The sequence below is a fragment of the Procambarus clarkii genome, chromosome 91, assembly GCF_040958095.1.
Source record: "Procambarus clarkii isolate CNS0578487 chromosome 91, FALCON_Pclarkii_2.0, whole genome shotgun sequence".
NCBI lineage: Eukaryota > Metazoa > Arthropoda > Malacostraca > Decapoda > Cambaridae > Procambarus > Procambarus clarkii.
The window spans coordinates 4,821,267-4,833,531 of NC_091240.1; the positions used below are offsets into that span (position 1 = coordinate 4,821,267).

Consider the following 12,265-nt stretch of genomic DNA (forward strand, 5'->3'; position numbering starts at 1 on the left):
TTGTGTCTCATCATCCTGAGGAGACCTCAATATAAGCTTAACATGTGTAAATATACATTGGCTGCCTCTTTCCTGACAATGAATGAATTAATTATCAATTAGTACTGAAAAATAGCTGTTTGGTACGCTAGTGTACTCTCGCATTTGTAATTAATTATTGATGTTTAAGTTCTTGTTGTAGGAAAGTTAACGTTAGCTGAATGTGATGTCTGTGAATGTAATGTCACGCAATGTGTCAGATATGTTTAATGTTTATCCTTAGGTCAAAATTGGGATGGACTTGACTAAAGTTGTGCTTCCTACATTCATCCTTGAGAAAAGATCCCTGTTGGAGATGTACGCAGACTTCTTTGCTCACCCGGATCTCTTCTGCAGGTGATGATATTTCTTTACTATTGCAAATATACTGTAGGATTGTCTTATACATATTGTATAAGTATAAAATGTACTGCATAAGGCTTTATTTGTTTATTGTATACAGTACAGTACTTAAATTTTTTTTGTCAATCCCTTAACCGTATGTTATTACCCTTTATGTTATCATTTCTTAAGCTCTCTTAGGTTTTCAAATTCTATTTAATACCCAAGGGTATTATTGAGCATTAAATACCCAAGGTGCTCAGCCTTACATAAAAATAGTAAAAAATAAAATCACTTTGTAATTGTTTATGTAATTTAACATAGCTTTATATTGAGATTCCACAACCTTGCTGAGTGTCTGCATTAATTAGCTATCATTGTACACGTTACTGAAGAGAATTACATTGTTATTTTGCTTGATGGATGGTTTGTTTGGGACGTCTAAACATCCCAGGGTGCTAACTTTGGGGTAATATGTAATAGAATTCTGTTCCACTATTTTAGGTGCCAAGTTTTAAAAGAAAAACCTATTATTTTCATAAATTTTAATGTTTTTACCTTTTTTTAAGTTTTTGCCAACACTCCCCACTGTTATATTGAAAAAGTGTGGCCATTTGAAAGTTTTTTTTTCTTGAAATTGCAACCTTCATGTGTGTTCTTATCAAGCAGATTATATCAGTGTAGATCACTTACATTAAGGAGAAAACCAGTATGTTCAGGATAAAAGAAATTTCCAAATGGTTTTTGTCTTGCAGTAACAGATGTGGCACGGCTATGTGTTACGACATTATAGTGTGAAATTCATCTTGTTCCAGTTACCAATCTGTATCTTGTATGCTGTAAATATAGTTCTTACAGAATTGTTTATTATTACATTTAGCCTCTCCAACTTTTTTCTACAGCATTATATTTTCTTCATAACCTAACTTGATCCCTGAACTTCGGCTTATTAGGACCATTTGACTGATCAACCTCTCGGTCCTTCTTTCATCCCTTAATAACACTTTCGCATGTCTGGCCGGCCACCCACATCGTACTTGAAGGTAGAATGGGCATTGTCGGTGAGCACACAACCCAATGTTAAACTCTTTCACTCGCAATGTTTATTCTTAATAAGAAGATTAAGCAAAAATGAATGCATGACGCCGAGAGCGTCCTCACTCACTCTGCGCGTATTGTTTTTATGATGCTGAGAGTGTCATCAGGACGCCAAAGTGTTGTCAGTTTGTAGCTGATCACCAATGAACTGTACTTTATTCCTAAAATCTACCATGTTAAGCTAGTTGCTAATGCATTTATATTAATCTTCAAATATTAACTTATTATTAAATTAAGAACTACAGTACACAGGCTTGCTCTCCCTCCTTGAAGTATTTTTAAGATAAAAAGGGGGTATTGAGCTTAACGTATAGCATTAAAATATGAGTTCTCTTCACTTAAAATGATTTGTTACTGCCATTTAAACATTTCTTGTACATACATTTATTTATTTCAGCATTGCGGATATGACAACCCCTCAGGACCGCATGATACAGGTGGTAAAGTGGTACGTTTCAGCCTTCCATGCGGGACGCAAGAGTGAGGTAGCAAGAAAACCCTACAATCCCATTTTGGGGGAAGTCTTCAGGCAAGGATTTCTCTTTGTTTAGAAATACTATTTTATATTTAATCCTCCACCTATGTGATAGTAATATGTACTTTTACCCCAAGTTCATTAATAAAATAAATAATTTTTCTTTGGATATTGTAAACTTTTTAATTTTACTGTTTCTCAATTGGCTGCTTATAGTAGCTGGGACAGTGTGATTGGCTGTGGTAGCTTGGTAATGATGAGTGGGGTGTGTGCCTTGTGTCAGTGATTAAATGATATAATGAAATGTCACTGTTGGTTTTAAGATTTCATGTACGTATTATAATGTGAAACATGTGTATGTACAGATATGTGCATATCACTAAATGCACCACCTATATTTATTTATACCTATATATTAATATTTATGCATCTAAGTCTGGTAACTGCAAAGCACACATTTTTACATGCAACTATATATGTGGATATCACCAATTTGCTTTTTTAAAAGTGCTGGAAAGTGTAAGTCAGTAAAATAGTGATGTGCAACACATCACTTTCACCAATCTTTCACCAATTTGCATTTCAGTTAATTGTGCACAAGAAAACAAAATAGAGATCAGACTTTGTTTTTTGTGCACAATTAACTCTTTAGGACCTGACTCACTTTGCTACAGGTGGTAGTTAAGTCAATGTAGTGCCATAGACCATACTCATTGCCAGAGTCTCTAGGAAGCATATGGTTATCTTGAGAGGTTATCTTGAGATGATTTCGGGGCTTTTAGTGTCCCTGCGGCCCGGTCCTCGACCAGGCCTCCACCCCTAGGAAGCAGCCTGTGACAGCTGATTAACACCCAGGTACCTATTTTACTGCTAGGTAACAGGGGCATAGGGTGAATGAAACTCTGCCCATTGTTTCTCGCCGGCGCCTGGGATCGAACCCGGGACCACAGGATCACAAGTCCAGCATGCTGTCCGCTCGGCCGACCGGCTCCCATGGTGCCTCATTCATTTTATTACTGGTCTTCCCGAGTGTTTTTGAACATGCTGGGCAACTGTTTTTGCATCCCTAACTACTTCTGCTGGGTGTAAGGACTTCTTTTCACTTTCAGGTGTTTGAAGTGTCAGCTTTTTTTTTCCTCAGTAAGGAACTGGCTACTGTATGTAGCTTCATTTCTTGTTCAAGATTATTTGGCACCTTTTACCTGGACTGGAACCAGTGGACTGCAGTCAATTTGTACCTCCGTTTCTGGTTCTTCTCTGTTTTATCCAAGTTGGAGAACTATGGGGCTGCATCATTTTCTTGACTCTAATGTGGCCAGTTCAGCCCTGGTTTCTGACCCCTTCTTTTCATTTCCTTCACTTATGCAGTCCTGTCTATCTACATGGTTTTTGGCTGTCATTATTCATATATGTAATTTTTAAGTGCTATTATACCATCACTTGCCTGTGTGGCAGGCAAGTGGCAGATGTTCTATCCCATTTTTGTGACTCTTCAAAGCAATAGTACAAGGTTACATGAAGGACTCTGGAAATTTCTTGCCCTCAGGCTTGGTATTGATACGGCTGCCTGTCCTGGGACTTGGCGTTGATGAAGCCACAACCTGGTGGTGGTCCAAAACAGCAGATTCTGCTGTTTTAGAACCTCTTTGATTTCAAACAAAATCAAAGAGGTTTGGTTTGTTCATACCAAACCTCTGTTTGGTTTGGTTTCTGTTTGGTTTGTTCACAGTTTTGTTTGGTGATTTGACATACAAAATTAATGGGAGGGTGGATGAGTCTTTTGGATCTCTGTATGTTCATGCTGATACAACTCAGTTGCGGGTTGATCTTTTATTAGCACAAGCTCCCCACCCCATTAAAGGGACACAATGATTTGTACAGTCACCTGTCCCTGGTGGGCTGAAATAGTCACCAGAATGCTGGCATATTTGTAATATTCTGTTTGTCAGTGACATAAGCTCTAATTTTGTTGAGTAACTTGACATTCTTTCCTTGATAACTCATTTATTTCCCCTATGGGCTTGTGTAGACCATCTCCATACCATGAGAATTTGAAACCGAGTGATGATGTATGATCTCTATGTAGTCAATTTATCTTATAACAAATTTATCTACTTTAACCATGTTTTATTTCTTAATGAATTTTGGTAGTTTTGGGTGGTTGTATTTGATATTATATAATGATATTACTCTTGTGATTAAAACCTACTTAACAATTCAGGTGCTACTGGGACATTCCTGGTGTTGACACAAAAGGGGTAGATGTCCCAGATGGCCCAATACCCTGGGCGAAAAGTAATCAGCTATGCTTTGTTGCTGAGCAAGTTTCCCATCATCCTCCCATATCTGCTTTCTATGCTGAGCACAAGGCCAAGAAGATATCCTTCTGTGGTCACATCTGGACCAAGTCAAAATTTCTAGGTCTTTCCATTTGCGTGAACAACATTGGTCAGGGATGTGTATCTCTGATGGATCATGATGAAGAGTACATTCTAAACTTCCCTAGTGGATATGGCAGGTGTGTATGGAGTTTGTTTACTATTTTGTTTTCACTACAGGTATATTTAATGAGGGATAGCTTAAATAAGTTTATTTGGCCCCATCAGTTAGCAGCTATCAGCTGGGCATCCCAGTACTATCTTCCTGTTTTCTTCACCTCAGCCAAACACCACCACTATGTGCTTACCCCTCATGCACATGTGGCCAAAGAGCATTTATAAATATAAAATGTGTGTATGTTTATATCACAATCTCATGTTAATAAGCATTCTCGTTCATGTCATTTAGGATGTGATAGTGTTAAGTTGATCAGAAGCTATATTGGCAACACTCATTTGTTGGAGGTGTTGAAGAGGGAACTAGCCTGCTGCCCTTTTTCAGTGACGTTCTCTTTCGCTTGATATATGATGCAAATTTCTAGTTATCTATAGTTCCTGACATTACAAAACATGTACAGCACAGTATTTATGATTTTTCTTAATTTATATAGAGTACAATAGTGTAAAAGGATTTATTATGAGTATAAAAACATGAAGTAGAAGATAAATAAGGAGACGAGCCATGGAGGCGAGACTTACAGAAGCCAACTTGAGAATGGTGTGATGTAATTTGTTCTCTCTGGCATACATATAACTTTTTCTATCACTTGTGGTTAATTGTATTAATGGAAATTGTATTCTTCATATTTCACTTGATTCGTGGTGCTATAGCTTGGATTGCTTTAATTGGCTGGGCTGAGTAAGATTATTTTAGTTATTATTTTCAAACAAATGCTTGACCAGGAAGCAGCCATGCATTTATCAATTTACTGGACTGCATTTGGAAAATGTGTTCATTTTCAGATTACCTGAGAATTTATTAAATAAGGATTCGGTGAATTGGGGTAGCACTGTAGATGTAGCCAGCAGTAGTAGGTTCCAAAACCTTGGCCAGAATTAAAATTATGACATCATAGGGATGTTACACACCTTGTGCACACCATATGTAAACAACAAAGTTTTATCTTTATTTTGGTTAGGTTGGGTTAGGTATACGTAAAGAGTCGATGATGTAGACAGGTGAAACGTTTCTTGGGTCTTGACCCTACTTGCCCGAGGGCTGGTGAGTAGGGTCAAGGAGTGTGCCTACCTACATAATGGTGGGATATGAACATGGACAAATTCAGAAATTGAAAGTAGAAATGAACAATCTGAAAAGCATGTGTGGCATTAGAGGAAAAGAATAAGGAATGGAAATTCTATTAAGAAACACAAACTCTTTAAATTACAAAACTGAGGAGAATATTAAGCTGAAAGAATGGAGGATGATAGAATGGTGAAGATAGCATAATGAGTGAATAGGAGGATAAGAGGAAGAGACTAATTGGGAAGTAAGTGTGAAGAATATACTGGATAGGGTAAAGATAAGACATGGTAGCATCTATTTTTAAGTTGGGAGTGAATGTATTTGTTGTGTATGCAAATACACAACAAATACAAATGTCAAATCCAGAAATTTGACATTTCTGGATTCTCTGTAGAGATGATCACCAAAAAGGTGAAGACAGTTGATGAGATTTCTTATGCATTACTTTATTTAAATATTTGTATAGTATACTCTTATTAGTTAACAGGTTAGTTCTTGAAATGCAAAATCTAGAAGATAAGAATGATTTTAATATTGATGATAATATGCTTCTTTTCTCTCAGGTCCATTTTGACAGTGCCGTGGGTTGAACTTGGCGGGACATGCCAGATTACTTGTAACAAGACCGGTTATAATGCTAATATAGAATTCCTAACCAAGGTAGGCTGGATGGTTTGTGTGTATTTTTAGGCTTGTTTTAAAGAATGTTAGAAAGTAAAAGATCACACTTTATTATTTTCTAACTTTATTAATATAAAAAAATATTAAAATCCGACTGGAAAAAAAATGAAGGCAAATGGATGGGCCTTTGACAAGTGCCAGCTTCCTGTCCTCATCAAAGCCACTAGTGTTAGTGGGCTTTGGGTAAATTCAGGTAAAACACACTAGGCTAAATTCATTGTTTTACTTCCTTTCATATTCTGTTTCTTGAGGCTGGTACTGTATTTGGTAATTAAATTGTATTTAGGTTGAAAGTGACTGAATTATTGGCTTGTTTAGCATATTAAGCAGTTGGTTGTGTCACGAGGTTCATGAACACAGTATAAGCATCTTGTCGTCGGTGTTTAGAGTTTTTCTGTATACATTATCAACATTACTTTATTGGGTATTAAAACTGATTCTAAAGCAAGAAATAATCTATAAAATGTTATTTCTGGTCTTCTGGAAAAATTATGTTTTATTGTTAATTTTCTGTAATTTTAAGTGATACTACAAATACACTGTGCCTCCAGAATATTAAATCACATTTAGATTGAACTTAGAATTATAATTCATTGTATTGGGGAAGTTCATTGTTTCATGTTTTCTCTTTGTTTAATCCATCCTTAGCTTTGTCCATGCTGGTTGGTACTTTCCTTCCTGTTGGGGATAAGTCTGGATTTGCCCTTTGATAGCTTTCAGGAACATCAGCACTTGCAGCCGAATGGCTCAGTGTTACACCAGGCCTCTTGACACTTATGAAGGCCAACCAGAAACCAGGGCCAGATTCACGAAGCAGTTACGCAAGCACTTACTAACCTGTACATCGTTTCTCAATTTTTGGCGGCTTTGTTTACAATTATTAAACAGTTGATGAGCTCTGAAACACCAGGAGGCTGTTTATACAGTAACAATAACAACAGTTGATTGGGAAGTTTTCATACAGTACTTGTAAACTGGTTAATAAATGTAACCAAAGACATGAAAAATTGAGGCAAGATGTACACTTTTGTAAGTACTTGTGTAACCGCTTCGTGAATCTAGCCCCTGAGTCAGACTCTTCTTCACTCAAGAAATAGAAAAAAAAATTGGGACCAGAAGTTTACCAAAAAACTGAAGAAAATTAATCACTTCTTGAAAAAATAAATTATAAAAACTATGTCAACAATAATTGATAATGAGTGAACACCTCAGTTACAAGTTGTTTATTCACTACTAGATGGCATCCCAGACTACCCAGGGGCTTGCTCTGCCATCCACCTCATTCATGCACTTAGTACCATTTAGGCTCTAGCCTCTGCTGCTTTTCAAGCTAAGAGGTGTAACTACACTTAGATATTTATAAGAAACTAAGTTTGATGATTTAAAAAAAGTCAACTAGGTCATAGCATACCAGTGACAAATTGAAACAACTATTATGGAGTATGTGAGCTGCAAACCTCAGAGGTGTGGTGTTGCCACCTGGTGGCAAGACGTTGTTTGAACAAAGCAGCCCAGCCAGAAGTCGGTAGGATTCCTTGTTTGACAGTCACCCGTGATCATAAGTTGAAGCTAGGAAGAGCCTAAATTTTTGTTTGAAATACCTTTTGACAGAGATTTCTGGGCTGGATCGACTATTGTGCAATGACATCGTTAACACATCATGACTGAAGGGATGTTTTGAATTCTGGCTGCCGGGTGGTATATGTCACACACTTACCCGACTCCATAACCTAGGTCACAGGGAAGGAAGTAAAAATTGTTTTCATATTACACTTACAGTACTTTGCTTTTGTTATTTCACTTTAGTACTTATTCCTATTTATATTAACCATGTGAGATAGTGTATATTGATTTTTATGTTTCAATTATATATATATTTTTAAAGGAATAACTCATTTTCAGCCATTCTATGGTGGAAAAAAACACAAAATATATGCAGAAGTCTTGAGCCCAGGTGAGAAGAAGCCAGTTCTTACTGTAGAAGGGGAGTGGAATGGAGTAATGTCATCAAAGTTAAGGGATGGTGTAAGTATTGCTTTTCATCTTTTATTGTATCCATATCTTGCTAAGATAGCTAATGTACCTTCAAATTCTCTAGTGTCAAAGAAAGGAAAATTTGTTGTATCCAGAAAAGTTGTCATTGTAAAGATTACTTTGGTTTTTTGAATGTACTGGAAGATGTATATGTGTGTGTGTGTGTGTGTTGTTATAGAAGCATCTGTTGCTGGGAATGTGCCTGTGCTCACTTTATTGTACTCTTAATCATATTTTATTGGGAATGTGTTATAGCCATCTGCTTCTTAATGAGTATTTGGTGTGATGGCTCCCTAACTATGTGGGTTTTGTTATGTATACACTCAGAGTCAAAGTAAAGATGCAGCATCCACTTCTTTATCTACTGCTGGGTTCCACTAATGCATTGCCTTTACACTGAAGAAAGTTTAGATTTTTTTCTGATTTGATTAAAGTGTTAATTGTTGTCCAACTGTTCTGGTCCAGTTACTTTTGAACACTTTGTTGTTATCCACTGTCTCGATACCCAGCTTGTCAGTTGCCCCAGAATGTCAAGCACATTGCCTCCAAATACAGTGGTACCTTGCTTTTCAAATTTAATCCTTTCCCAGAGACGGCTCGTAAACCAAAAATTCGCAAACCAAAACTAATTTTCCCATAAGAAATAGTGTAAATTGAATTAATCTGTTCCACACTCCCAAAAATATTAACTTCAAAATACATTTCATACATAATACACACGAATATTTTGTACTATAGTATGAACAAGTTATAGGTTACCTTTACTGATAACTCTTGTTGGCGTATGGAAGACAGGTGAGGAGAGAAAGAGTTCCCTTCCATTATAACATCAGGCAGTGATGACTTCTCTGGGGTACTCTCTCTCCTATGTTTTGCAGGCATACCACTAGAACCTGGTTGTAGCTCACTGCTTGCTTGTCTTACTAAGAATCTCTCTAAAGACACTTGTTTTTCCCTACATTTTAACACTTGTCTGTAGTGAGACATCACATTGTTATTAAAAAGGTCAATGCAAAGGCCTGCTACAGCTTTATCTGGGCGAGTCTTTTAAACAAAACTTTGCAGTTCGTCCTATACTTTACTCATTTTTTTTAATGAGGAAAACATCCTTTACTCACAACCATTTTCTTAGGTTGAATCTTACCACTGACTTTCTTGGAACCCATGGCATGATATTTAATAATTACTTTCATGTTCAGAAACCAAAAAAGCTGAAAAAATAATGAAATTCTTTACAAAGAATTCAAGCACAATCGCCATTAGGCAGGAGGCACTGGTAAACTGAAGCGCGGTCGCCCATGCCACCAGGAACCATGCGCTCGGTCAACCCATATGTGAATCAACAAACTCGTAAGGCGAGGCAAAGCTCGTGAACTGATTCAAATTTTACAAAAAAACTGAGCTTGTAACCCGAAAAATTCGTAATGAGGGACATTCGTTATATGAGGTTCCACAGTTTGTTTTTTCCAGTGACGTGATAGATTTATACGCGTTGGTATATAAGAACATATATTATGTTACAAATGATTTATCTTTCACATAAACTGAGGGGATAAAGTATTACATTAGGCTGTTGTAAACATTGTTAGTATTGTCATACTGATAAGTCGAGGGATTCTTGCACACCTAACTCTGCACCTGATACACCTTAACAGTGTTTCATGCAATGTTTATACCATTGTATATAATTATAAAGAAATAATGTGTTCGGATAATAACCAATGGTTTATCAGAAGCCTCTGATTAAAGGTATTTTATTAATTACTTTTTTGAAGTAATTGATTGTAGTGTAGCCTTACATTTGTCACTTGTGTAAATTTGTCTTTCAACAGGAAAGCAATATATTTGTGGATACTCAAAGTATGGGTACTGTGAAAAAGAATGTTAAATCTATAGCCCAGCAGGCAGCAAACGAGTCAAGATTCATGTGGAAAGATGTCACAGCAGGACTAAGGTAAATTTTATCACTTATGTGATAAACATTTAATGTCAGTTTTAATATTAAGAAATATTTCAATTACACATGCCAAATGTTTTCAAGAGTAGAGAATGATGCCAACGATGATGTGATCATGCAAAAAGCAGCTGGAGATAACACAAATGGGATGAAGTTGGGTGAATAAACTCTCAAGAGCAGTACTGTGATAAGTTGAATCTCCATATTGGGTGGAGATATTATATAAAGATAAAAGTTTTGTTGGTAAAACTTTGCCAAGTCCAACACACAGCACACAGTATAATGTATTTTCCTTTGTATTGTTGTTGAATTTAATGTTTCTTGATATAAGTCTGCTGTTAGAAGTGTGATTCTAAGGCAATTACAGCAGACTGTGCAGCAGAACTTGTATAGGATAGCATGTGGGATTGACGAGAGCCGTAGGCTTGACCTGATATTTTTACCTAGCGTACTGTATATGGTTGGTAATGGTATAGATAAAGGAAAAGGAAATTTTTTTTTGAGAATGTGTTTGTTACAAAAAAAATTGAAAATTATAATTGTTGAAGAACATTAGAATAAATGTTCTTATGCATTTACAGGTTCAACCAAATTGACCAAGCAACAGCTGCTAAATGTTCCCTGGAACAAAAGCAACGTGATGAAGCCAAGTATCGCAAAGACAATGGTATTGAGTGGCAAACAAACCTGTTTGATTTGGTCGGGGATAACTGGATCTACAAAAAGCCTCTGCTTAAGAGACTTAACCAAAAGAATGATTAAAGAGGTTGCTAATCCCAATCCTGGAAATGCATTTGCATGTAATTTCTTTTGCTAAATAATCAAGTGGAACAGTAATGGATTTAGTGCCATTCTAATGGGTCATGTGTAACATTTTTAATACATTTACATTCTTTATGTTCTTTGTACAATTCAATAATATTAATCCACCACATATGCAATTTATTGGGTAAATCTGCCCTCCTTCCATTGTTTTATGATAAAGTTTGTTTACTTGTAAAGTCAATATGAAAACTTACTGTTATCTATGCAACAAAATGTACAGAAATACATAAAAACTGTGGAAACATTTAGGCAACATAGTGGTAAAGATTTATTAGTCACTCGAGCTAAACATTAGCTTGGTTTATGACTCCCTTACAAAACACAATTGAGCCTCACTGAAGTACAGGTTCAAAGAAAGTATAGTACAGTATATTTAAATATTATGCCAGAAAATAATTTATCAATTTGATTTATAAATAATGCTGATGTATGCACAAATAATTGTAATGATCAAAATAGAGGAAAGATACACTTGCATTAAAGTATAACAAATATATATATACACACACATGCATATATATTCATGTGCACAGCCATGTACACACGTGTATGCGCACACATGCATAGCGTGATGTATACATCCATGTGCGCTCCCATGCACACACGTCGAGACCTGAGAGTTCCTGTTTCTATCAATTTTGCTACTTGTGTAAGTCTGGGTTCTAGCACAACTTTAATAATTAAAATATTACTTTCCCTTCTTTTTTGTCTCCCACATTTAAGATCAGTTTAGTTAAATGTTGAGATAGGAAGTTTGTCTATATTTCATAAATATTTAAAATATTTTTTTAAGCTGACTTAAATATTCATTATAAGGGACAAGTTGTATTTCATGTAATACTGCTATACAATACCAGTAAGGCAGGAAACAAGCTGTTGCCTAACTGATGAAAACATCAACCTTATTAACCATCAAAGAGCGGTCATTGTCATATGGTTACCTCCTAGACCAATGCGGGTATCACCATTTGCCGATTTTCGTTATTATTGCCCGGTTTTATACAAATGATCTAAATGTAGTTATAATACATCTGAATGGATGTAATAGAGTTAAACAAGAGCCATGAACAGTTTCTGCTATTGCTTTATAATTGCTATTTTGTGTTGTGGTTATCATTTACAAGTGGCCTACAGTTATTGTTAAATGTGATTTTTGTGCAAATAATGTAAATATGGATATAGTACATTATATGAATGAAATTGCAATACCA

The 12,265-nt window shown here is 36.0% G+C and overlaps 1 protein-coding gene across 4 annotated transcripts in view; it reads left to right on the plus strand.

Moving 5' to 3' along the window:
- LOC123773945 (oxysterol-binding protein-related protein 9) overlaps positions 1–11,751 on the plus strand; it is a 103,562-nt gene extending 91,811 nt beyond the window's left edge. For 2 of the 4 annotated variants that reach the window (XM_045767931.2, XM_045767933.2), the window contains exons 10-16: positions 263–375; positions 1,856–1,987; positions 4,155–4,451; positions 6,121–6,217; positions 8,141–8,263; positions 10,105–10,226; positions 10,811–11,161. In XM_045767931.2, the coding sequence (XP_045623887.1) occupies positions 263–375; positions 1,856–1,987; positions 4,155–4,451; positions 6,121–6,217; positions 8,141–8,263; positions 10,105–10,226; positions 10,811–10,991 (1,065 nt within the window). In that variant the 3' untranslated portion in view covers positions 10,992–11,161. Of the gene's footprint in view, positions 1–262; positions 376–1,855; positions 1,988–4,154; positions 4,452–6,120; positions 6,218–8,140; positions 8,264–10,104; positions 10,227–10,810 lie in introns of all 4 variants that reach the window. The other 2 variants (XM_045767932.2, XM_069318672.1) reach the window with 1 other exon arrangement.
- The last annotated feature ends 514 nt before the right edge of the window (positions 11,752–12,265 follow it).